Raw genomic sequence first — 27498 nt, 5'->3', positions numbered from 1 at the left:
TGCATAAGTGTGTCTCAGTCTTTAAGGGAGACATTCTTAAGGGAGCACAGTCTTTAAGGGAGACATTGCACTCAGATTAGAGATTAAGGATGAAGGTGGCTGGATGATGGTGGTGGATTCTGAGCATCCCATACCTGCCAGCTCCAAGCTGATGAAGCAGTGGTCATATCCATGCTGGTTGCTCACCTCGCAGGTCAATTCCCCTACATCCCCCTTGCCAACCCGGAAGATTCGCAATGAATGTTGGTCATCATCAGGCATGCTCATCTCCCAGTTGGAGTAACTGTCTTTCAGCACCACACCAGACCTAGGAGAGAGGGGAAAGAACAGCACGTAGGGAAAGACAAGGATGACTACAGCTGCACTACCTGCTGGTGGAACTCTTGCAGAATCAGCTGTTTGCCACTGTGCGTTGGCAGTTGCTCCCGTGGCTTTATTTCATTTTATCCCATCCCATCCCATCCCATCCCATCCCCTTCCCTTTTTTCTTTTTAATTAACGTAAACCATTATTTAAAATTATTTCCAATGTTATAATGATCCAGGATTTACAGTAAAAAGAATCATACCATGTAATCAGGAGTTTTTTCTGTATCTAAAAACAACAGAATACATCCTTGCTTACTTTCCTGCACTGATTTAATAATACCCACTAACCTTCTAGTAACGCTCCAAGGAACAGACACCCCACCAACTGCCCTTTTCTACCAAAGCCAGAATACCTCAGCAATAAGAACACAGCTAATGGCTGTTGAAAATCTTATTACTAAGTTCTAGCTGAGAAGTACTTCACATTTCATAAACACTGGGTGGGGGGGACCACATCACGATTCTTTAGCACTTTTGATAACATGAAAACAAAAACATTGGCAGCATGAGAAGATGTTGCAGACCACCTGACATGGGATTTATCCAATATAAACAATTTGTAAAATAAATATTTATATTTTCTGTAAGACTAATATTGGGGAATAAGTTGCCAATTGTTTTGCTCATCTTAGTTCCTCCCTCCCTCCCAAGCCATTTTCTTGAGCCAAAACAGAGCTAAAGGAAGCTATTTCTCCATGTTTGCTGCTCCATGCACATAGAACATTCCATGTGGAGGAACAAAAATGGGGAAACCCCTCAGTGCTGTTTTCTGAGTGGGAAAATGGCTTGGGGGGAAGGCGGGAGTCCCATAGAGACATTCCAAGCCTGCTTGGGCTCTTTTATTTTTCAATAAACATTCCACACAGTTACTATGTGTCTGAGGGGAACCTGAGTTGGGACTGGGTTCTTTCAAACTCTTTGAAAACTCTTTGCAAAGCTCTTTAAAAATACAAATGTGAGCCCTTTAAGGATACTGAATTGAACATTTTGAATGATATTATTGTTAACTCACCCTGAGCTCACAGAGCAGGACAGGCTAGGAACAAAGATGAAAGAAATAGCCAGAAGCTGTCTCTGCATCCTGTTCTGGGACATGCCTTTTTCTGTGCCTTTTATGTCTCTGGCTGGGTCTTTTCCTTCCTCTCCCAAACCCAGGTAACAGCTAATGTCATGACAGATCCTAACAGTGTCTTTAATGCCACTTTAATTGGGTATTCCACCCAACAGCTTGCTTGTCAGAGGAACAGTGAACTGAATATAGGATTATAATTTGTGTTTTTTCCTACCTCCTCCAGGTGACAGCAACCTCTACATGGTTGAGGGTTACAGTGACATAGACCGGTTGCCCTTCTACAGCATATACCACATCCGGTTTGTCCAGGATCACAGGAGCCTCTTCTAGGTAGGGGCCTGCAAGTACAGTCAACACAACAATCAAAAGACCAGTGTAATTGGCAGGGAGGAATTTCCAGCTTTTTAGACTAGATTTTCTTAGGGATGATTGATCTGGGATCCTGATTTGGGAGATTCTTTCCAGAGGTTGTTCCTGTATATTTCCAAATCTGTTGCAATTTAGTGAGTGGGTCCTAAGCTACATCTTCAGAACCAGGTTAAGCTTTTTTGCCAAATGGAGCTATTTACTTGCTTTCAGTAGGCATACTTCCACCAAAGCACATCTGTTCTCTGCAACTGCTCAAATGAGGGGCAGGAGAAAATTGTTTTTGTTTTGTGAGGAGGGGCAAGAGAAAATTGGGAGGTACCGTAGAAAGTGACACCACTTACATATTTTGACTGGATATGACATTAATGCCTCACCAAAGTCCTTTTTGCCATGCCCCCACCCCAACTCTTTTACCCCACTCTTCAATCCACAGCAAGTGTACTAAAACAAGTGTACTCTGCAAGTGTACTCTGTGTAGTTAACCCTGCAGGGTCGTCGCTAAGGAATAGGCGAGACGCGGAGGAGGTTTCATCTGGCGGAGAGCGTCAGCAACGGGAAGCGCGGGATTTCGTGATCCTGACAACTCTGTCCTGTGCTGGTCTCTCGCACCTTTTATTAGGGTTTCCTTGTGGGCGTGTAAAGGAGGTGGGTAGGGAGATGAGCGGGAGACCGGGAGACCTGGAGATCATCATGTGATGCATGATCTCACCTGGCTGCTACGTGCGGAGAGGAGCATCAGCGTCTGGGTCTAATCCTCACCTGGGGGCAGGGGCCCATTGTCCCTTTGTCTGAGACACCTAGTGACTGTGAGCCAGATAGTTCATGACCCGTGACTCATAGGGGGATGAGGAGTGGGGGTGCGGTGCGACCAGAAGGCCGTAGGTCCGCTGGTGTGCCAACGTTCTACCACGGTGCTGCTGGGTCAGCAGTGCATTACTACACTCTGCTTTTCTTTTCCTTAGGTTTTGAGGGCTAATTGCATGCCCTGTAGCATTATAAAGTTTATTTTATGAATCTGTGTTTAATTTGTGCTTATTGATGGGCTTTTTGCGTAAAACAGAAAAAAATGAATTGATGATTTGTGGTTTTGAGGACTGGATCAAGAAAAAATATATAAAAGAGAAAAGTATGGGTTGTATTAATTATAATAATGCCTGGACTTCTTCCTCAGCGCCATTTTTGGAGCTTGTTCCATTGGCTCACCTGTTTATTTTCATCCTTTTAAAACATTTTGGGGTTGACTCTTTGAAGCCTTGTATACACAACCTAGGACAGTGGTGGCGAACCTTTGGCATCAGCAGGGGCTGATGGGAATTGTAGTCCATAACATCTGGAGTGCCAAAGGTTCGCCACCATGGACCCAGGAGAATCGTAGCACGAGGCTTTGAAGCAATGTAGCATTGAATCCACAGAGAATTTAAAAAACCCCTCTAGAATGATCACAAAATGGCGGCCAGAAATCATTCTGAGGGACAGATGGGGGGCGGGGGGGGGGGAGAATGAAAATGTTTTGCAAAACTTTTCAGTGACTTGTACGGAAATGGCCCCTGTGTGGAGGTCTGGGGTCTTTCAGGCAAACTACTGAGTAGCTAAACATTTTAATCCCTATGAAGACACTAGACTTGAAAGGGGACTCCATAATGGGGGAAACGTTCCCAGGAATGTCACAGTTCCATAGTCCTTTTCCTAAGAAAAATTGTCACACAGACAGGAGGCACTGAAGGATTTCGGTATCATAAGCCAGTTTACATTTTAATGAAGAAGTAGTGTAGCCTCAAAGATGCTGGAGACAGCAAGCAATTCCCCTGAGAGAGAAGACATTTATGGCTCTCTGCCATTGAATCTGGGCAAATGATGACATATAGTAGCTTGGACTTTTAATCTTTTATACTGTAACTTAAGTAAACACTGCAGGATAATTATAAAAAATAGTGTAGAATGGACCAAGAAGTTCAAAACGCAACATTTTCTTCTCTTATGATGCCTCTGGTGCAAATTACCTACCTGAAGGGCACTTTCAAAAAAGAAAAGGCCATTTGGCTTTATATTAAACACAGCAGCAGCATAAGGTACAGTTTGTCTCTCTACTCCCATCTACTTTAATGTAATTTCTTTCTCATCCCACCAGATTCCACTCACAAGACCAGACTATAGCACACAAATCATCAGTCCTTGGCCATGACCTTTCTTCCCACCCACCACAGTAATGGCATTAGTTGTAAGTTTTCCTTCTCTCAGTCACTTCCTCCTTTCCCTGTTCTCGACTGTGATGCTATCTTACCACGGTCAAGGAGCTGCACAGGGTCGCTGGGAGGAGAGGGTTTGCTGTTAGCCTTGGCTGTCGTTGTCAGGACACGAAACAAGTACCGTATGCCCTTGGTCAGAGCCAGAATGGTATAACTGGTGTCACGCACACCCGTGGCAAAAACTGTCCAGTGGCTGGTGCCCAGGATCTGCTGTTGGAGGGTGTAGGTGACAGAGGCAGGATCTGCAGAAAAGAAGAGGGGCATTTCAATTCAAAACCAACCAATTGGGGATTGGACAATGCGCACTCAGGACTTCGGCGGCACACTTGACGCCTGCCTTTCTCCAAATCAGCACTTCTGTGGTGGACCACAGGGACCAATGATCCACAAGGCACTGAGAAAGCACAACCTGTAGGATCAGCCAACAAAGCCTCTGTAGGGTTGAGAGGTCCTGATGCTACACAGCCTCTTTCCTTATAGTTTAGTGAACAATTCCTTTGTTGGATGTCATTTCCTCAATAGAAACAATAACCAGGGTTGTATTTGTATGTTGTGATTCTATAGGAAAACTGAGAAATGTGGTGTTGGGCGTAAAATATCTCTAATATAATAAGGAACCAAAAAAGTATTTATGGCTTGAAAGGTATTGTTGAGCACATGATGGTTCTGCCTATTGCAATCTCACAGCCCAGAGAGGCAGCTGAATAAGATTTCTGGTGTTCAGGAATGAGTCATGAGTGACCTGCATTATAGCTCCTTGTGATAAGCTGAACCAGAAAAAAAAGATGTAGAGCATTGCAGAATGAGTTATATATAATAAAAGAAGTTGTGTGGCTTTACTTTAATCACAATGATTATACAGGCTACAGGAATCTATTTTGCCTGGTGTGGATTTTAATTCTTTTTTCAGTGAAGAGGACAGCCCTGACAATTACCAGCCAGTGCTAATATGAATACATTTTCCAATTAAGTTATGCAAATATGTAATGCCTCTTTATCTGCTAGTAATATACAGACATAGTGGTCTGAACAAAATGGCTTATTTGCAATCAAAGCATCACACTGTGCCCACACAAGCACACTACAAACTCAATATCTTCTCTCTCTTGCGCACGCACGCGCACACCCATCTTCTAGGCCCTGCTTACCAATAGCAGAGTCCAGCCACTTGGGCTTGTTCCATTGCAATGTGACAGCTCGGCCAGTGACAGCAGCTATGGTGGGTGGCCCATCTGGAGGGGTTGGGATCACATCTGCAAAAACCAAACATGGAGGCAGAAAATTGTGGCCATCAAGGAGAAAGAAAAGTCAGGTTGCCCTGCTCCCTGACCAAAATCTCCCACCACCTCCTTCACCAACAAAATCTGAGACCTGAATATTAGTGACTATTTGAATTATAGTCCTAAATGGGTTTCTGGAGTTAATTGAACCCAAGGGACTCGTGTAGTCTCCCAACACTTAAAAAAATGAAAGTAAGTAATTTGTCTGAAGCCTTCCACAGATAAACCTTTTGCTCCAGATGATGATGAAGAAGAAGAGTTCAGATTTATAGCCCCCCTTTCTCTCCTATAGGAGACTCAAAGGGACTTCCAATCTCCTTTCCCTTCCCCCCTCACAACAAACACCCTGCGAGGTAGGTGGGACTGAGAGAGCTCAGAAGACCTGTGACTAGCTCAAGGTCACTCAGCTGGTGTGTGTTGGAGTGCACAGGCTAATCTGAATTCCCCAGATAAGCCTCCACAGCTCAGGTGGCAGAGCGGGGAATCAAACCTGGTTCTTCCAGATTAGAATGTACCTGCTCTTAACTACTACGCCACTGCTGCTCCTAGAAGCTAGATCCATAAGTACATAATACAGGGATAGATCCCTCAGGTTTACCTGAGAGCTGCTACTTCATTTTTTTTAAGTGTACACCAAAAATGGGATGTTTGACTGAGACAAACACATGTATGGAAATATTTTGTATCATACCATCACCCATCAGAGCACAAGGATTGGTTGCGGTTTCCTGTTGAATGTATGCCTGGTAGCAAATTCAGGTTTTCTGCCACTTAATGTGCAAAGGGCATTGAAATTATATATATGAGTGTTCCAGTGATGAACTGTTGAAGGCTTTCATGACTGAAATCAACTGGCTACCATAGATGCCAGTCATAGATGAAGGCAACTCATTAGGAGCTAAAACTACCAGAGCAAGACCACACCACCTGGAAAACCAACAAGAGCCAGGTGTTCTACTGATGTTGGGAGAGCTGCTCTGTTGCCTGTTTTTGTGCTTGATCTCCAGTTGGGTCTCTACATGAAAGATTAATCCTCTGTCCCTGTTTCCACTCATAGCTTCAGGGCAACAACACATATCCCCCCCGCCGCTTCTCATAATACTAGAATTTGGGAGCAGCCAATGAAGTTGATGGAAATAGATTCAGGATGGACAAAAATAGGTACTTTTTACCTCAACAAATTCACTGCCAGTTGATGAAATTATGGTCATGGTCATAGAAGACTTTATCAGGAGATCAGACAGATTCATGGGTGCTAGGTCCATCAACAGCTATTAGCCATGATGACTAAAAGAAACCTTCCCCTGTTCAAGGGCAGTAAGCCTCTGCATACCAGTGCTAGGAGACAGCATTGGGGAAGGCCTGATCTAGTAGGGCTCCTATCATGTTTCATGTTATATTCTTGTATCGGATTGTGCCTTGTCACAGGCAATTGTGACATCTGTCGTTTGCATATCCATGCTGTTGTAGAAGATAATAATAAAAAAGGTCAGAGCAATATTCCCTGTAGCTAAGAAGGTGGACACTCATGCAGAGCAAGCTGATGCTAAATAGGAGCTCTCAGCACTGCTGCCAATCCTTACCTGTGACATAGAGGTGTGCATAGCAGGTGGCTTTGCCCACTTTGTTGGCAATGACACTTTTATAAACTCCAGCATGGGCGTGGCTGACAGACACGAAGACCAAGCGGTGTACATCCTTGTCTACAAGGGGCAATGAAAAATGGGGAGGTGGAAGGGAGGGAAGAAGGAACAGAGAATGGGGTTACAATCTAATCTTTGAGGAAAAGCCAACATGAGCAGAGAGACATTGGCATGCTGCTAAGGAAATGATGATAGATACTGTGAGGGAATTTTACAGAGGCTGTCATAAGACTCTGCATTGTAACAGATGTAGTGGGTGTGGGTAGGGATGACTGTCAGGAACAATGGTTCCAATGTGCACTCCTGGCTATTGGGATCCCAGCTTTCTGTCAGAGGTGTCCCTACCAAGAAGCAAGATGAAGGAGCCACCACAGACAGTAGTTCTGAAGTCCCATCAAGGGGATCACAGATGGCAACAAACTTATCTAATCCTTTGGGCACAATCCACTAGGAAGGTCTCCTGCATATGCCTCATTGATATAAATGGGAACTGAAGATGTAGGTAACGTCTAAATAAGCATTAACATACAAACCACGTAACCCACTGGCAGCCAATTTAAGTGTGGTATTTCTTATTTGTATAATAAGGAACAATTCTCATAACATACAATAATATAATTCACTGTTGTATCATCACATGAATTATTTTTCTCTTTTTTCATTCAATAATCTAAACTAAACCTTTTCTCTTTTTTCATTCAATAGTCCTTTCAAAGGTGTATCCACATTCATATAAATCCAAATTCATATAAATCCAAGTTCTTGCAATTGATAACAAAGTTCAGTCATAAATGTGCAGTCTTCAATTCATTGCTGGCAGGAGCATGTCGCTTGCAATTAAGCTCTTAGGATGCCTTCATCAGTGCCAATTTGCCATTTACTTGTACATGAGGTGTTCTATAGGTAATCTGTCAATGGATATTACATCATATCAATTCATAGCTCATTTCAATGTCTTATTGAATCCATCACTTATTAAACACATATATATATACAATTATAACATACATATATACTTATATACATATATAAGCGCCCCTTAAAATTAAGAGTGTCAGAACACAGAAGTTGTATCAGGGCTAAGAAAATGGAAGCACCACTGGTGGAACATTTTTTAATGTATAACTCTGGACATGACCCCTTAAGTTTTGATAGCGTTATAAGCTTAATTTCAGGAGATTCTCCTCACGTAATTTAGACAGAATTATCCTCAAACGAAAACAGAGTCTCATATAAGTTTAGAACAGATTTGTTATGGATTAAACAAGGTCATTGGTTTCTTGATAAATGTAATACTATTGTCTTTAAGAACACTGAACAGATGTACTTATCAGCTGACGCATTAACTTCAACCAGAGAGTCAGCTACCAGAGGAAGTGTGGTGGGATCTAACAGCTTCTTGGAAAGCGTTTGTAGATGGAACTAATAACATTAGTGACTTAATAATTGCTCATTTCGGTATATGTATGTTATAATTGTACATATATATGTGTTTAATAAGTGATGGATTCAATAAGACATTGGTGAGCTATGGTGATATGATGTAATATCCATTGACAGATTACCTATAGAACACCCTCATGTACAGTAAATGGCAAGTGGCACTGATGAGAGGCACCGAAGAGGCATGAGAATTTAGATGCGATGCGTTCCTACCAACAATGAATTGAAGACTGCAATATTTATGACTGAACTTTGTTATCAATTGCAAAACTTGGATTTATATGAATTTGGATTTATATGAATGTGGATACATATACTGAGGACTATTGAATGAAAAGAAAAGGTTTAGTTTAGATTATTGAATGAAAAAAAGAAAAATAATTCATGTGATGATACAACAGTGAATTATATTATTGTATGTTATGAGCATTGTTCCTTATTATACAAATAAGAAATACCACACTTAAATTGGCTTTACTCCGAAAGAATAATTCATCGAACTATCAACATAAATGGGAACTGCCCAAGAACCCAGCTTCCATTCCATTCCAGAAAAAAAATTCTTGGCGGAATTTTCCCAAGTTAATTAATGAAAAGGGGTACCATTTGGATATTCCATTTTAAATATCACTTATCATGGGTTGACCCTTGTCTCAGTTGGGCACTGTAGGAGAATGGCTGAGCAGGTGGCCCAAGCATCAGCTGGTCAATTTTTGTGCTTTTTTCCCATATGTGTGTAGGAAACCCAAGGGATACCCAAGGAAACCTAAGGCATACACTGCATAATTCTGCGGTCATCTGTGCTCTCAATGCGCTGGCCATTGTGGAACCAGGTGATGGAAGGGTAGGGCAGCCCAGCCACTTGGCACTCTAGAACAGCTTCCTTGGAGTCTACCACATCCAGGTCATGCAGTGGCCGCAAGAAGTCAGGCATGGTGAAACGTTCCACTTCACTCTCTCCTTGTTCTGGTTCCTCTGGAATAGATGGCATCTTCTCCAGCTTGGAGCTGCCAGGAGAAAGGAACAGAAGGAGGATCTAAACTGCAACATGCAGCCCAACCATAGATCTGTCCCACTCACTAGGTTCCCACTGCCTTACCACAGATACAATGTCACTCCTACCCTCTAAGCACAGAAAGACGCACTTCCTTGAGCAAACCTTGACCATGCTTCACAGGAAGCCATAGGTAAAGTTCTAAACAAAATATACAGCAGAAAAGGTGGGAAACAAGTATCCTGCCAATGCACTTCAGGATAAAGTAATACAAGACAAAGTAATTTTGGAAAACTTTCTATGGTTAAGCATGGGAAATCTTTCTATGGTTAAGCATGGGAAATCAAACCATTCCAAAAGTGGGACTGTGAATCCATGAAAGAGACTTGGGTTAAAATTGAAAGTAATTGCAAGAAGACTATACTAAGTCAGTCATACTGTAGGGGCAGAGTGGGCGCTGGGCTAGGGAAAATGCACCTCAACCACTTTGGCAGCAAAGGTAACAAACAATACAGAACTCAATCAGGCAAAGTCAACCACTTAATATATTTTTCACAGCTTTGCAAAGAGGCTAATGTAATAATATTATCCCAGAACTACAGCCCATTTCAGAGCAGTATTCTGAAGCGACAGCTGCTGGCTCCTGGTTGCATTAAATTTGGGATACTGCTTAGAACCCACAACTGCAATTCTACAACTGCAATCACTGTCTTTCAGTACAGCAAATAACAATGTCTTTAATGAAAACTGTGTTGTACAATCAAACAAACAATTGTCTGAATAATACTTTGGACAGCCAAATAACTGTGTGTACACATCTTGGATATATTTAATTCTCTTTAATAAGTGATTCACTTTTCTGGTCCTTTCTGATGTTACATGTAATCAGTTAAATTGGCCTTAATGTAAAATGTCTCTATTTTGTTTTGATAATTTGTACCTCTTTTAAAGCATGCTAATTATAGTGCTCATCAGGCCACTTGTGCTCCAAAGAGCATTTCCAAAACTTGGAGCTTGATGATTCAACAGTGTACCCTGTCGAAGACTGTGGCACTTGAAAGTAAAGCCAATTCCCACTGGGGGTTCAAGTTAGGAGCACCACATCTGATCATGGTTCTCAAATGCCCCTGTGACACTGTGTCTGCATAAGTTACAAAGACTCATTAGTTGGGCAAGAAGCCAAGGCATAGTTGAGCCTGCGTTCCAGGGAGCTGCCCCGTGGGTCTGTGGACAGTGAGAGCAGCAGCCGGGCCTGGTTCTCATGACTCTCAAACACAGGAGTGTCATTCCCGAACCCAATCACTGTCTCTCTCTCATGGATAGGGAGGAGCAGGAGGTGGCCACTGTGTTAATATGTGTTACATGTGTTAATAGATCAGTGTGTTTGAAACAAATAAGTATTTATGCAGACAATTTGTTTCTTAATACAGGGCTGGGGGAAGGGAAGAAGGCAGCTGCAAAGCAAGACACTTAAGGCAACCCTTCCCCCAGCCATAGGTGTCAAACTGACAGCCCTCCAGATGTTATGGACTACAGTTCCCATTACCCCCTGCCAGCATCATGCTGGCAGGGAATGATGGGAACTGTAGTCCATAACATCTGGAGGGCTGTCAGTTTGACAGCATCCCATCATGCTGGCAGGGAATGATGGGAACTGTAGTCCATAACATCTGGAGGGCCACGAGTTTGACCTCTGTGCCCCAGACCTTCTAAAAAGAATTGTTTTAAAAGGTCCAGATATTTAATATACTTCAAAATATCCTGTGCCGAGGTTTGGCATGAGCTGAATTAGGATCCCATAGGTACCTTGGCATAGCCAAAGCAGCCATGCCCTAAAAAGACTCCAAAATGCCCACAACACATCTAGCATCCTGCCCTTTAGTGAAACTTTTTAGCAACTGGCACAGCCAGCCCTTCTTCCTCCCTCCTTCCCTGCTTACACTCACATCTGGGAGCTAGCTGCAGGACGTGGCTCCTCCACATACAGCTCCGCGGTGCACTCAGCCCGGCCGTGCTTGTTGCTGGCACTCACTCCATACTGGCCCTCATCCTCAGAGGTCACGTGTAGGAGGACCAGTGAATGCAGCCCCCCATCTTGCTGGAAATGCACCGTTTCCCACTCTTGCACAGGCTGGCCTGCATCAGACATACAACAATAAGAGCCCAGCCCAGAAGGAAAGCAAGCAAATGGACATGTTGTGTGAAACCCCAACAGACAGGGCCAGGAACAGAGGTCTCTGGCCTCCAGGAAATGAAAGAGACCAACAAGAAGATGTGACCACCGTGGGATGGGATGCCCACGCCCACGCCCATGCCCACTGCCTGTACCCCAGAAGGAAACAATGGGCTATTGGGCTCTCTGCAGCCTTCTCTCTTGGGATTCCCAAGACTGGCATGAGCAGTAGAATTGTATCAGTTTTCTTTACCAGCTTAGTCAAGATCTTAGAAGTCTTCTGTACTTCCAAATCTCATTAGAAGGAAATGCAGGCAATTACCAAAGCGAATCCAGACGACAGTTGGTGCGGGTTCCCCACTGATCTTGCAGTCAAACCGTGCAGTCCGCCCCTCCACCACAGCCACGGTTTCCAGTTTGCGGGTGAAGAGAGGCTGGTGTGAAGGCCATACTGTCAGCTTGGCACTGCAGGTCAGCTCATCTGTAAACCACAGTGAATGGTCAGCTACTGATACTAGATCACAGGCAGTCTCTTCTTCCCCTAAGACCTTGGCATGAGGCTGGGGGGAAGTATCTAACGGTTGGTTATTTGAACCCATCCTAGGTGCACAGCAATGTACCTCTTGGGTTCCAATCCTCCAAACTGAACAGCAGTCTAGCACATGGAATTGAAGTAGGCAAGACTTTTCCTGTCTCTTTATCTCCATGCCAGCAAAAGAGTCGTCCAGCAAAAGTTCTAAAAGGCCTCTTTATCTCCATGCCACTCATATCTCATCAGACATTATGAAGTATACAAGCTGGGCCAGGGGCCCCACCCTATCTCAGATGTAACACTGTCACATATGAGTTGAGGACCTTCCATACTTCTGTAGGGCTGCCAACTCCAGGCTGGGAAATACCTGCTGATTTTGGGGTTGGAGCCTGAGAAGGAAGTGGTTTGGAGACAGACTTCAATGGAGTAGAATGACATGAGGTCCACCTTGCAAAGAAGCCACTTTGTCCCAGGTGAACTGATCTCAGTTGCCTGAGGATCAATTGTAATCCCAATGGATCTCCTGCCACCACGTGGAGGTTGGCAATCCTACATATGTGTGGTGAATGATTAGAATCAGGAGTGTAAGGCGTGTGGGGAAGGGGCTTTAGACTTTACCCCTGCACCATTTCCCTGGCCTAAAAGAGTCCCAAATGGGTGCTATTGGGCCTGCTAGGGAAGTCATGTGTGTCCCAAGGTTTCCCCAAATAGCACCCCCCAAGATTGTCTCAGGTCAGGAAAATGGCACTGAGAGGAAAGCGTATGCAGTGGCGCAGCGCCAATGGGGGGGGGGGGAACCTACACCCCAGGCAGAGCAGTGGTGGAGGCATGGCCAGGTCAGGGAGGGGGTGTGGTGGGGACGTTCCAGGGTGGTGCCATGGCAGGGGCGCAGGGCATGTGCATGCCCCAGGCACAGTTTCCCCTCGCTCCGCCTCTGAGCGTATGTCCTTGATCCCTCCCTGCAAACTATGGTCCCAAGTTGAATTGGGCCTGGGAGACATAGACCCCTTCCGCACATGCAGAATAATTCACTTTCAATCCACTTTTAATGCACTCTGCAGCTGGATTTTACTGTTCAAAATAGCAAAATCCACTTGCAAACAATTTTGAAAGTGGATTGAAAGTGCATTATTCTGCATGTGCGGAAGGGGCCATAGACTCTTGAAACCTGCCTGACAGCTCAACCTGGCAATGGACCTGAGAAAGATGTTTCTGAAGCTAGGCCCTTCCATGAGACTCTCTGGATGACATTGGCACAATGACTCCATTATAAGACTGCTGCGAGAATAAAAGAGAATTATCTGAGCTTTCCGAAAGAAGAGTGAGATAAAAACTAGATTAAAAATGTACACATCTGCTATGAATGCAGCAGCTGGGTTTGGATGAACTTCTTTCTCTCAGCTTTGTACAATAGGGATACACTAAATGCTAAACTAAATCCATGAACGGCTCGGCTCTCCCATTGTAAAGCATAAATAGCCACGGGGAAGGCAGACGATTCCAATAAGAACCACTGCATGCTGCTTTTCTGGTGCTCTTTTTCCTGTCCTCAGTTCCTCCACCCCAAGGCTCTGCATGGGTACCTTATGTGTCATCTTCAAGCAGATAGTGGTTCTGGGGTCAGAACGGAGGACAGAAAAATGGCTGGCAAGAACCCCTCCCCCCCATGCTATGGCCTCAGACTAGTCCCATCAGTATGATGTTGGCATTTTTAAAAACCACAACTCATACAATTTGCCTACCACATAGGGCTGTAGTAGTGATAACTGAGACTAGGTAAGTGAAGAGCAACAAACTCTAAAATGTTACAAAATGCAATGTATTATCAATGTGTACCAAGATGTGAAAGGGTGTGCATGTGTCTATATATGTGTATATTTGTGTGTATATACAAAGTGTGCAACAACAAGCAAGAATACACACCCAGTTTTTTGAGAAATGGTGCTTTTGCAATCTACTTTCACCCAATGAAATTATAAACTCTAACTTCCTAGGATTTCTCATCATCCAAGAAGACGCATTTAATAGCTCCATTACACAGTGCCACAGTCATGGCACTCTTGGAACCTGTCTATTTTCTGTCTCCTAATTGATTTACTGCTTAGGACAGGGAGGTCCTTTCCTGGGCAGAAGACGAAAGGAAGTTGATGTCATGCAGACCAGACCAGAGCTATGCAGAATGAGGAGGGAGAGTAATTTTCCATATACTTTGCAGTAAAAAAAATAAAGCTACACAAATAATGGGGAGAATGGGCTGCCAGCCTAAAAACATGGAAGCTTTTATATTTGTTGCTGCTTGCCCAGTTCAAATTGGTTCGCTGAGAGGCCAAAATGATTCATTTCATACACACAGCATTCAATAGCTCCATGTTCGAAATCTAAATGTTGGACAATAAAAGGAATGCTATGGTTCATTTCTAATGGCACAATTATTGTCATTTTCCCCTTACCTTGTGCCTTCCCAAATTACCCTAATTTTTCTCTCTTAATATTTTTTCTTGTTTGTCTATAAAACTGAAGCGCAGTGCTGTATGGGGGCAAGAGATGCAGAATTACAGTGAACTTTACTGGGCCACCTGTCATGTGGACTGGGGAATTATGGTACTAATTTTCACAAGGGATTTGCCAGTTGAGAGTCAGGACAGGATAAGGGTGAAATTAGGGTTCAGAGACCTTCATCTTCCTCTCACATCCTCTGCTCCCATCAGTCCCTGCCCCTTCTGCTGCAAAAGCTTTCATTTGTACCAGGAACTCTGCTCTTATTCCTGCACTACTCTCCTCTCTGTTGCGAACACACAAGTGAATTTATTCACACAGATGTACTCTAAATGGCTTGTATTCATCAGCTGTGCTTGGTTCAGTGTTTTAAACCAGGGCCCACTTGCTCCATTGGAACAAGACAGGTGGGTTACCAGTGGTGAAACTGAGAAGAAATAAAAAGGTGCCAAGTGAAGCTAAGGTAGCCATTACTAAGTGTCCTGTCCACACTGAAATTCTCTGGTAGCTAAAGGGTACTCTGCAGTAACATATTCCAAAGGAGTCTGAGGTTTTCCTATTGCAAGGTATGAAGAACCTGAAATAGAGATTGGGTGCTGTGTGGTTTCCGGGCTGTATGGCCGTGTTCTAGCAGGATTCTCTCCTGACGTTTCACCGCCTGTATCTGTGGCTGTTATCTTCAGAGGATCTGATGTTGGGAAAGCAAGTGGAGTATATATACCTGGGAGTGTCCAGGGTGGGTGAAAAAACATTGTCTGTGAGTAACAAAGAAGACAGCCATACAGCCCGGAAACCACACAGCACCCAAGTGATTCCAGCTGTGAAAGCCTTCGACAATACATTGAAATAGAGCTGTTGGTAGCCCTAGGTTGCAGTTCTAGTCACACATTGCTGGAAGTAAATCCTATTAAATACCATTGGATTTACTTCTGAGTAGATCTACATCCCTCATCTATTGGGGTTAGGCTTCTGATGCCTCGGTTGTGGGAAGTGGAGGGACTTGGGTGCTGTATAGTAAGACAACGAATAATGCCATAGCACAATATGTGCCCTGACCTGAGTGGCCTGATCTTATCAGACCTCAGATGCTAAGCAGGATTGGCCCTGGTAAATATTTAGATGGGAGATCATCAAGGCAGTCTAGGGTTCCTGTGCAGAGGAAGCAATGGCAAACCACCTCTGTAAGTCTCTTGCCTTGAAAATCCTACAGGGTCACCATAAGTCGGCTGCGACTTGATGGCAGTTTGTACCACCAGCACAATACATGGGTAGCAGACAGGATGTAAAGTCTGCTGTGAGCTTTGACAAATGCAGCACTAATTCTTCAGGTTGAACTACGTGCCCATAAGAACTTGGTGAACCTGTGGCCGGGCGCTTTCATTCACTTTTGGAACACTGATTTTGTGAGAATGCAGGTAAATGTGCACCCAGCTCTGTGGGACCCAACCTTTCCTACACCTTTCCACAGACTAATGAGTAAAGAGCTGTATGGAGATTATTCTTGGATGTGCCAGCCTAGGTTGTCAGAGCCATTATAATAGTTTCCTCCCTTGACATGGACCCATAAAGCAACTTCCAGGTTATTGACGGAATGGGTTCCAGAGGTTTAGCTTTGTGTTTTCTCCTATAATATCCTCCATGTACTGTATTTCAAGACCCATCGCCTTAAAGCAGTGATTCTCTGATTGAAATGAGAGTTATTTTTGGACTTACTACATATTTTGGGACCCAGTAGGTTCTTTTCAGGAGACACTTGCTAAGGAACGCTATGCGACTTTCTATCTCCCCAGTGTAAAATGCAAAATTGTTATAGCTGTAAACATCAAACAAGTTTGCACTTTATTTTTCAGGTTTAGTGCATCAGGCTGTTTTGTGACCATTCTGGCCTTATGCAGAAACAAACCCAAATTTACCATTAAGCCTCCCAGACACCCTCTTCCTCCTTCTGGCCTTGTGACTCACATGGGGAGACCCATTTTGGGGTCCTGACCCAGTCTGAGAACCCCCACCTTAAAGCCATTAATTCCTTCAGCACTCATCCCGACTGACCAATGGCTTTCCTGATCTATTTCACTTTTTTTCATACACAAAGGTTCACTCACATCTTGCCTAGTCACCCATTCATTCCAACAAGTGTTTGTGTATCCTTCCAACTGTGTGTCACAGAGAAGTTTGGCAGGTGCAGTCTTTCCAATCACAGAGATGGGAGAAAACCACCCTTGACTAATGTGAGCTGCTAAAGGCAGAGATCACACTGCAAGGTCAAGCTTTAACTACCCTAGGCTTCCTTCCTTCCTGTGCATTCACTACATGTAGTGGTTATACGCATCTCTCATTTTGCCTCTCATTTACCAGGTTTTTGCATTGTTCCAATAATCTTTAAAACCTGCCTGACCTGAAGTGACAGCAACTCAACAGATATATGTGCTTGTAATATGTACATGTGACGCATGTATGCAATTGCATTAATATGTAATGCCTGCATGTATGCCTTTTGCATGTATGCAATTGCATTAATATGTAATGCCTGACCAGAAAATTTTCACTCTGAAGTTAAGGATTCCAGATTATTTGAGTGAGCCGTACTATGTTCCAGAATCTATGGTAGCAAGTTATTAATGCTATCTATCTGCTTTCTACCTTATTACAAAGAATTAGTTGCTATCTAAATACCTGTTGTGTATGAATGTCTGCAGTGGTGGGATTCAAATAATTTAACAACTGGTTGTTTACAAGCACCATTTTAACAACTGGTTCTGCCGAAGTGGTGCAAACCTGCTGAATCTCACCACTGGATGTCTGTTTCCATTGGCTAAACTTCAAAAAATCAGCATCACACTAGATGATGTCAGTGCAGCCCTTTGCTACACAAGTTGCCAACTGACCAGGAATAAATGATTAGATCTGCTCTTCAACATGGTGAAAGTAAACTGTGCATATGGAGTGTCGGTGACAAAGTAGTCAAACTGGTTCTTCCCAATTTCTGCTTTGGGCCCCCAAGACAAGAGTTCTGGCCAGAAATTTAAGTTACCTGGATCATGAATCTTTAATAGTAGTTTGATATGCAGGAACTGGCAGGTAAAGTCTGGCATAGAAATAGATCATTACGACCTATTAATATGAGCATGCCATGCTGGTGCTAAGTGGATTGCTACAGCGGCTGGTTGAAAACTTGGTTCTGCATGTTGCAAATATCCCCCAACATGTCTCAGCACAGCCTCCTTCCCGTGGGCCGTTGAGACCTGTGTCAGGGCAGCACATCTTCCTCCCTTACCTTTGGCTGTGCTTAGCTTGCATGTGTAGACACCACTGTCATCCTCATGTACAGAGGTAAGCAGCAGCTTGCACTTGCGCCCGTCGAAATGCATCTTGCACTGGAGCAAGGCAGGCTGGAGCAGGCGCCCCCGCCACAGCCAGTCCACATCCACATCCGGCGGGCCAGAGACCAGGCATTCGAAGATAGCAGCATCCCCAGCCCCCACCACCACGTCCTGCAGGGGTGCCAGCACGGCCAGGGACTGGGTCTCAGGGTGCACTGGGGATGAGGAGGAAGGGAGGAGGAAACGGAAAAAGAGAGAAAGAAAGATGCATCTCTGAGCAATGGAACAAAACAAGGATCAGATGCAGGACTCAGGTGGGGGACACATGCAGAGGGCACTGGTGCCTAAATAATGCTGCCATGCCGGTTGGTATCTTGTTGACTGCAAATGACAGCAAGACTGAAGGCTGTGGGTACATCAGGCTTCTGGCTACACTCAGTAGGGTCTATTCTGCAATGGGATGAACATAGTATGGAAATGCAGGACCTTGGAACTCTCCCAGGGCAAGTTGGAGGTTTAGCGGACTTCTAGCAACAGATGGGCAGTTCACTGGCAAAACTGACCAGAACGTGCCTTGGAGTCAGAAAAAGCAGGGAATAGGAAACAGATGTAACTTGCAATTCCTGTTTCCCCTGCATCTCAAATGTCCAAAGTCATAGGATAGGGTGAATGAGGCAAACAATGAGGTGAACACTTTATCCGTTAGCTCCAGGATCAGCACCAGGATGCAACACCATAGAACAAAAAACACCTCACACAGGAGACCTGTGATTGAGTCTCCCAGCATTTTCATTAAGACTAAAAGAGGTTGGTTTGTATCAAAATGACAGCACTGAAGGAGATCTTTGACACCCCCCTCCTGCAATTGCTATTAGCTGTCAGGAGGAGAGAGGTGCAATATGCCTTCACAGTGGGGATATCTTAATCTCCCATCAATATATTTCCTCTACCCAACAGGAGACGAGCCAGAAAATCCCACTCATTTCAAATTTTGCAGATTAGGGCATAGCACAGCAAATACTTCTTTGTGTACTCTGCTTTCTGGATCTCAAGAAAACGTTCAAGCTGCTTTTCCCATCCTGCAAGAGCAGGGGGTGGAAAAAACTACTATTGAGATGTGCTACAACTGAAATAGCCTCCCCACCCCTCCTTGAGACGGGCAGCCCAATAACCAGTGCAACAGGAAAGGAGTGATGTGGGAAAGGAAGGCAGCCATATTCAGAAGCAAATTAAAACTGAGTGAAAAATGATGGGTGATGAAGAACACAAGAGCAGGATGTGGAGGTGAGAAGGGGCCATGGGAAAGGAAGAGGCAGGGATCTGTGCTAGGAACAAACCACACAGCACTTGTACCAAACAAAACAGACTTTATTTCATCTACAAAATAGGGGTTTGCTGTTCCCCAGCTTCTAAGAGACCCTCCCAGGGGGGCACAATGGTGACAGAAGGCTGCGTTCCTGGCCTCTTCCATCAGAAATGTTGCAAAGCCCAGCAGGCCCAAGTGCAGTGGGTTCTCTGCATTTCCCTGAGCCACCTTCTACCCCATACCACTCCGGGGCAATGGTGCCTTCCCAATCGGTTGTGCTGTCCAGAGACTTCTTGCAGGAGGCTGAGCCATGTGGTCTTCTGCCCACAGAGGCCTTCTGGGACATGAGGGACAGCAAGGTCTGACCTAACCTGTTGCTTCTGAAGCTATCTTATTTGAGTGTGTGGGTCCCATGATGAGCAGAAGCCTCCAGGGAGGCTGGCAAGGGGGTGGCTGAGTCAGTGCTCTGTCCTGGGCCCCTGGAAACAGGAGTGTGCAACAGGGGCAGGGAGACATGGACACATGGAGAAAACAGAGAGCACCACACACTGGCAACAGTTCAGGCCAGACAGAAATGGATACTGGCACAGGGATGGCACACCACCGACACCTGGAGGTATAATGCCCGCTAACATAGGCACGGTGCACCTTATGGCAATGATATATACCCTACAGTAAGCCCCCATGGAGACCCATTTTAATAGAGGGTGCCTACCAACGCTTTAAGGAGATGCCACAAATGGGTTTGCCTCACACAGCTAAAGGGAACCCAGAGATCTTCTCCCGCCCACTGCATCCCCTCCCCCCAGCTGCAACCAGGCCCTGTGGGTCCAGCTGAGTCTTGGTGCTGGCCGTCCAGTGGGTAGGGGGCAGGAGCCAAGCCTTGCTGGCCTGGTTGTTTCAGTCGCGCTGGAAGCAGAGGCAACTGCCCAAGGTGCCGGGCTAGAGTGACCCAGGAGCCAGCAGCACCTTAGCTCACTCTCCCTGTACAGACAAAAACACAGTCAGCAAGCAAAGGGTTAGTGTAGCATGGTGGACATAGAAGCAAAGCACAGACAAATGCACACATGCCTGGCCTATGCAAAGGGGGTGCACAGCAACAATACATGGAAACAGCTATTGCCTAACACACACACACACACACACACAAACACACACACACACACACACACACACACACTTACTTTGCCTCAGAGTATCCCCTTGCTTCAAGGTCAACCAACTCCACACCAAAAACAGACAGAGCCCATCAGAGGACATGTCTGGCTACTCTCTGAGTCCAAAGGGCCAGCCAAATGTTACGGTGGAGTTTTGTGTCCAAAGACCCTAGCTTTTTTCAAACAGAGTGATCAAGCACACAAGCACTCGGTTCGGATAAGGATCATGGTTCAAGGTCAAAGGGTGGTTAAGCCTTTTACCTGCACAGTTTTCTCAAATGCCAGTGAACTGCTATTCACTAAGCAACCGCCTGGAACAGGCATTTGGTGGAACTTGCCCTGCTCAGGAGGGAAAGGAAGTAGCGGCAACACACAGAAGGCTCTTCATGACTCATGTTTATGACAGCAAGCATAGTTTACTGGCTAAGGCATATCCACAGTCATTTATTTCTTTTCCCTCACTTTTATAAAAAAATGAAAAGCAGTTTCAGCTGTTGCAGATGGGAGCAACAGCAGCTTGGGATATTCCTCCAGCGGCTTGCCTGCCAGGCTTCTGACAGCCGCTTTGCTATCAGCAGGGATACCCCCCCCCCCCCCCGCCACACACACACACACAGATAGAGGCGGTTTTTAATGGACAAACTGCTGAAGGGAATGAGTGAAGTAGGCTCTCTTCCCTGCGTCTCTGTCACACCCAGTCTCAGCAGCCAAGGCTGCTTCTCATCAAAAACACAAACTGCCAAGAGAAGAAACAAAACTGTGTCACATCGAGCTTCGCTCCCATGCCCACTGGAATCTCCGTTCTGTGAGACAGATCTAGCGACCTGTCCAGAAAACTCAGCACCAAGTCATTCTTCCCAGGATTCTTTGAGAGTGACTGTGACAAGTGATTTTCTAAGACATTTTGGTGCCTGAGTCAGAAAAGACAAAATGGGACCACACATGAATTACACAGTAATAACAGATTCCATCATTGCTGCTTTCAAATGATATTCCAAATCTGCTGCCTGCAGAGCCTAACAGGAAGGGTCATACCAACTAAACAGACTGAGCTGTGAACACAGAACTCCTGGTTCAAATTTTGCTTTCCTAAAAACTCATGAGGAGACCTTAGGGTAGCCACTGTTCCTCAGCCTTAGTGCTTAAGTGCAAGATGGGGATAATGCTAGCCTATTTTATAGGATTCATGTAAATATGGCCAAGATGATGTATGCGGGTGTTTTGAATATTCAAAATATAATATGGATCTGAGCATTCTTGACCCTTCTAGCCTGCATGTGCTTCATGTCCTATGCTTCTGAACAGGGACTTAGCCAAAGTGGCCCATAGAGGTTCTTTTGTTTTGGCTCCTCAAAAACCTGAGATGTGGATGGAGCCCTGAACTGCATCCTATACTTCAATTCTATAGCTGACCATGAAGAAGAGGCCCAGGCCAAGTACTCAGTACTGTCATTGCTCCAGAGGCAGAAGGCAGACAGACAGAGGGACAAGAAGCCATGGAGATGCAAATTTGCTAATGAGCAAAAAGATAACAGCTCAGAAGAGGGGGAGGAAAAAGCCAAAAAGGTGGCATGCAATAGGATGGAGGTGAGAAAAGAAGAAATAAGCATGCAAGCATGATAGTCTGACTCATCACTCGGTAGGCAAGCATTAACCCCCATGCACTGTAATACATAAGAAGTACCTTGCACATCAAGTTTGGCCTCACACTGCTTGGTGCCATACTCATTGATGGCCTTGCAGGCATAATAGCCAGCATCAGTGCACTCCACCATTCGGATATGTAGGCAAAAAAAGCCACCTTCCTCCTCCACAGCAGAAATGCGCCGCCCATACTTTACTGGGTGTCGATTCTTTAGCCTAGTAGATAGAAGAGAGGGACTCAGAGCCTGCAGACCTTGTACCACCATCCCAGTTCTTTAACCCTTCTACGGGAGGCTGTTTCTTCTCACCTTCTCACTTCCATATCAGCCTACTGCAGAAACTAAATACTTCATCTGCTTGGCTGGTCCTTCCCTTGGCTACCCCCAAATTCCGGTGCTTCTGCCTATGCTTCTATTTGTATAATATAGTCAAGGCACTCCAGCTCAAAAGATCAGCAACTTTTCCCCATTGAAACTCTCTCCCATACCATCCCATCCAAACCAGCCCATCTCTGATCTTATCAAACACCTTCTAGAGTTTAAACGGCCAAAGATTTTCCATTCCGCCGTATACGTACAACTAACCACTCCCAGTCTGGATCTGATGCCTTCTGAAAGACAAATGCCAATGTTGCAAATCAATCCACCAGTTTTACTAGAAAGCTAGTTTAATATCTTGTGGGCCTACACATTACCCAACACTGAAATAACTGTGGCAACCTAAAAGCCAGAAAGCAAAAAGGAACCAATTCAGTTCAATTTATAGATGCTTCTCGCCCTGATCATTTGCTCTGAAGAGACTCAAGATTCAGTAAACTGTAAACACCTGATATCTTAATAATGTCTTACAGATGCTGAGCTCAAAGAGAGATGTCCATCTCTTCAGTCCTGCTGGACATGTATGAGGAAACTGCCACAAGGCCACCTGATCATTTAATGCTGATTTTCCCCACCAGAGGCTATTTGCAAGCCTGGAAAAGACCCCCACATCCCAACCCTGTCAGGACAATATGGCTGCTCTTGAAATCATGCATACCCACAGGACCCACTCACCAGTGCATAATGGGCTTGGGCTCCCCTTGCACCTGAATGCGCAAGACTACATCTTGTCCCTCCAGTACTGTCTGGTCACTCAGTGCCACCTGCAGGGGAGAGCATCAGGATCATGGATAAAGAGAGCTGAAATCAGATTTTCTTTAGATCAAGCTGCAGGTGGAGCAGAGCCTTTAGGGCAGCACAAGTAGCTGCAACCCTCTCACCAGAGCAAAGCGAACAAAGCAAGCTGCCTTACAGTGAGCCACAGTATCTGTTAAGGCCACAGTACTGTCTACTCTGACTGGCAATGGACGACCAAGGTCTCAGACAGAGGTCTCTCACATCACCCACTGCCTGATCCTTTGAACAGGAGGTGTTTCTTGCTCCCACTGCCTGAGCAACTGGGCAACTGGGATCCTGTGCCACCTATAAAAAGACCGAGGCCCCTACCTCCAGCCAACCGAGTGCCAGTATAAAGCTGTAGGCTCTTTTCCACCCCCACACCAGCTTCTATAGTTTAACTTTCACCCTCACCTCAAAGGAGGGAGCCGTCTTGAAGCTGATGCCAACACGTGAAGGGGCCGGGCTGATCTCAGATCGGGGTTGCACTCTCATGACACAGTGATGCCGAGGAGTGCCACCTTCAGGGAACTCCTCCAAGGGGCTCAAGTATTCTTCATCCGATGTGACTGGGCTGCTGAGCTCCCGGGGAGGTGCCAGTCGACTGTGGCTTTCTGGAGGAGCTAGACAGACAGGAGAAGGGTGGTGGTGAGGAGTTTTACATGCACAGGACATAACAGGAAGGAGGAAAGAATGCCAGCCAAATGTCCACTTTACAGGGGATGTTTCCATTTTAAAAGACTGCATGACCACAGGCATAGAAATACATCACAGAATCTGGTTTATTTTGTGCTTTGTTTGACATACTGTTTTCTGATAAAAACTTCGATTTTCTGATTTTTTTAAAGAGCACATGGAGAGATACTATGAAGAACAATAGCAAAAGACCATTGCAATACTCTGGCAGAAGAAGAAGTGGCTAGAATTCCTGAGGATGATAGAAAGGAATTTAATCAAAGATGATTGGGTGCTCATACAGTATTTAGAGGCCTTACACAAAGAACCAAACTTTCACACCGATCCCCTTTAAAATTTCACTACTGTTCTCCGTGGCCATAGACATGTATTGGAATGGACCAAATTTCTTCAAATGTCCCTTACCAGAATGTCTGGGAAGGACGCTGACATCAAGAATTAGTTCACTTTTTAAGGTGCTTACTGGACTGGAATCTAAATGATTGCTTTTTAAGTTATAGGAAAATTATGGACTCTATTGCCCCATACCTTCATTCCATGCTGCAGTTAAGGGACACGTGACCACTGGAAGCCCTTCTCACATGAACTTCCTTATTTGAATAAGTTGTAACCATCTGCAAATGTGATACCACTACAAGGAAGGGCAACAATGCTGCTCCTATAACATAAAGACTGGACCTAAGATGGTTAGATTTATTTATTTAATTTATACCCCACAAAAGGGACTCAAAGCTGTTTCAAAATTTAAAAATACAGTAAATACAAATACAATACCAATACACATAGAAGCCACAAATGTTAAGTGGACAATGATTTGAATGACTGGCTTCATTCTCCTCTGTCCCTTACAATGGATGCCAGTTCCCAGTTTCCTAAGAAGAGTTGGATTGATATCCCCCTTTTCTCTCATATAGGAGACTCAAAAGGGCCTTACAAACTCCTTTCTCTTCCCCTCTCACAACAAACACCCTGTGAGGTAAGTGGGGCTGAGAGAGCTCAGAAGAACTATGACTAGCCCGAGGTCACCCAGCTGGTATGTGTTGGAGTGTACAGGCTGATTTGAATTCCCCAGATAAGCCTCCACAGCTCAGGTGGCAGAGTGGGGGATCAAACCTGGTTCCTCCAGATCAGAGTACACCTGCTCTTAACCACGCCACTGCTGCTCCTTGTTATAGCCATAGAGTTCCACTATGCCTTATTGGGGCACTATTCCTAGGCTAGCATGAACAACATTGCATAAGTTAGGCTGCTGCTACACTTGCTGAATGAAGTCTAAAGGCTAATTTTTTTGGCGGGGGAGGGGGAGAATCCTGCATAATTAGAAACGTCATATGGTATAACCTATGTAGTTCTGTATCATTTCGGAGTGCTATTGGCAAATCACATACTTCAAGAGTCCCCTCATAAAAAGTCTCCCTGCAAGTAGAAAACTAGTATGTCATAAAGGAATCATATAGATTCTTTCTCCAGGATTTGCTAGTTTTCCAAAAGCAGGGAGAATTTTTTTCCTATCAAAGTGGCAGATAATTCAAATATGAAACATCTTCCCTGGCTTCTGAAGTGTTATGCCAGTATACGATATGACAATTATGAAGATGATGTTTGACTTCATATCAGAGCCAGAGGACTTTATCAGTTCAATGTTTTTTTGTAGGATGCTTTTGTCCAAAATTATCTCTGTGTGACTATTGCCAAAGTTACCAGAGAGAACATCAGTTTTTACAGTTTCTATTTGACATGATAACTTTGCCAATTTTAATGAGACTGGGAAGTGAAATTAATTCAAATAGTTCCTTGTGCAAGTCTGATATGATAAAGTCACCATGAGAAAACTTTGTAACTTCAGGTGACATATAAATCAACTCAATAAATAATATGTGATGGATTGATTTGATCAAACATCAGTGGTACGCACAGTGTAATTTGCATAATTGGTATAATTCATGTAATTTATTGGTTACAGTGATGTGAGGACTCTGGTCATTAGAACTGTGAAATCTGATGTGCAATAAATGAAGACCTTTGCCTAAGTCTAATCTCACATACCAAAAGGCAAGAAAAAACCAGAAGAAGTGGAAATCCTACCTTTTCCTTCTGACTGTTTCAGAAGACAGCAAATCTAATGTTGCTTCTGGCCCTGCCAAATCGTAAGAGTGTTTGGGGATACTGGACAAAGCGATACCAGAAAAGAAAGTGAAGGCAGAGCTGGGTAGCTCCAGGCTTGGCTACAACCTCCATTATCTTTTCATATTGGCAGTGGTTTCAGGGTCAAGGTGACATTAATAGTTAGGACAATGAAAACTTGCCAAGTATGCATGCCTGGGAAAGATCTAGCCCATGTTCTAGCTAGCACCATCAGATAAAGTTAATGGCACAGGACAGGGGGAGATGGGGGTGGACAGCAATTTATTTAATTGTACCTATTTCTATAACTCCCAATGCTACCCTTCAAAACGGCAGGGGCCAATCATAGTCAGCCTTTACCAAGTCAGGGAGAGGAGCATATTAATGCTATGTCAATGCAGAACAGAAACTTCAAAGAAGGGTTCTTTGTCCCTTGCACAGATATGACCCAGGAATAGATTATCAACCCCACAAATTAATTTTTGAAGCACCCAGATCACACTCAAGGATTAGATTAGATTCTCTGTATGGGATGGATGGGGACATTTGGCGGGCTGTCCTGGCCCCCCACAAATCAAGTTATCCAAGCACCAGACCCTGGAAGACTTTGAGGCTGCTTCTAGTTGTCCTGGAAAATGGCATTGCCATTTGCAAAAGAAATAAAACATTACTCTGGGAAAATATCCACCAAGGAGATTCTTGCTTCACACTGGCTTCCACAAGCACAGCCTCTTGCATCTTCCTTATAGGTAGGAAGACAAAGATCGTACTCTTTTGCATAGTTTCTTGGGCCTCTCTTCTCTTTACACCCGCCAGAAGGGCATATAAATGGTTAAGCAATACAAGCAACCCCCACCCTTTCCCCATGGGTTGTCAAGGCTGTTCCCCATCTCTATGCCAGACAACAGCTAGAGAGTGAGGGCGCCTCCCCTGCCCCTCCCTTTGGCCATGCCTATGACCCCAAGCACGCAGCGAACAGAAGGCAACTCCTGCCACCTGTGAGAAATCCTACAGAGGATATCCATGCATTCTCTCCCCCGCCCCTTCAACAGAAATACCGGAGTCTCTTTAGAAGCGGCGTCCGACGAGCAGAGACCAGGCAGACCAGCAGATCCCTCTAACCAGATGTAAAGGGCAGCCGCCGGAGTCAGTCGCCCACCCGCAGCCCCCGACCCCTCCAGCCGCGGCAGAAGGAGGCGTTCGCACTCTGCGCAGACAAGCAGCCCAGCCCCTCCGGCCGGGGCTCACATTTCACGTCAACCCATTCGTGATCTTGTGGGCATCCTTTCGGAGCATTTATTGCAAAGGTAAACAATTGCAAAAGAGCGACGAAACACTGACAAGGAGCGTTGCTTTCTGGCGCCCCCCTCCATCCCACCCCAGGGCCCGTGGTGCTGGGAGCCAAGCAAACCAGGCTCTCTTAAGTCTCACTCAAGCTTGCTGGCTGTTTGTCAGAGGAGCAAGCCCAAACCAAGCCTTGT

The 27498-nt window shown here is 44.9% G+C and overlaps 1 protein-coding gene and 1 long non-coding RNA gene across 6 annotated transcripts in view; one reads left to right on the top strand and one right to left on the bottom strand.

Annotated features, from left to right (window-relative positions):
• The window catches only part of LOC125426877, a 53302-nt gene extending 48555 nt beyond the window's left edge, over positions 1–4747 (top strand). For 2 of the 3 annotated variants that reach the window (XR_007243588.1, XR_007243587.1), the window contains one exon: positions 1664–2272. This is a non-coding gene — a long non-coding RNA (uncharacterized LOC125426877). Of the gene's footprint in view, positions 1–1663; positions 2273–3937 lie in introns of those variants that run through there. The other variant, XR_007243589.1, reaches the window with a different exon arrangement.
• Positions 1–27498, bottom strand: part of SPEG (striated muscle enriched protein kinase) — a 148130-nt gene that overhangs the window by 31266 nt on the left and 89366 nt on the right. For all 3 annotated transcript variants that reach the window (XM_048485695.1, XM_048485696.1, XM_048485697.1), the window contains 12 exons: positions 23612–23820; positions 23096–23184; positions 22084–22259; positions 17891–18151; positions 11911–12069; positions 11362–11551; positions 9199–9428; positions 6919–7038; positions 5204–5308; positions 4091–4297; positions 1655–1778; positions 135–307 (listed from right to left, as the gene is read on the bottom strand). In XM_048485695.1, the coding sequence (XP_048341652.1) occupies positions 135–307; positions 1655–1778; positions 4091–4297; positions 5204–5308; positions 6919–7038; positions 9199–9428; positions 11362–11551; positions 11911–12069; positions 17891–18151; positions 22084–22259; positions 23096–23184; positions 23612–23820 (2043 nt within the window). The remainder of the gene's footprint in view (positions 1–134; positions 308–1654; positions 1779–4090; positions 4298–5203; positions 5309–6918; positions 7039–9198; positions 9429–11361; positions 11552–11910; positions 12070–17890; positions 18152–22083; positions 22260–23095; positions 23185–23611; positions 23821–27498) is intronic.

Source organism: Sphaerodactylus townsendi, linkage group LG02, assembly GCF_021028975.2.
Source record: "Sphaerodactylus townsendi isolate TG3544 linkage group LG02, MPM_Stown_v2.3, whole genome shotgun sequence".
Lineage (NCBI taxonomy): Eukaryota > Metazoa > Chordata > Lepidosauria > Squamata > Sphaerodactylidae > Sphaerodactylus > Sphaerodactylus townsendi.
The sequence above is the reverse complement of the archived record's forward strand: the minus strand, read 5'-3'. Positions and strand labels throughout refer to the sequence as shown.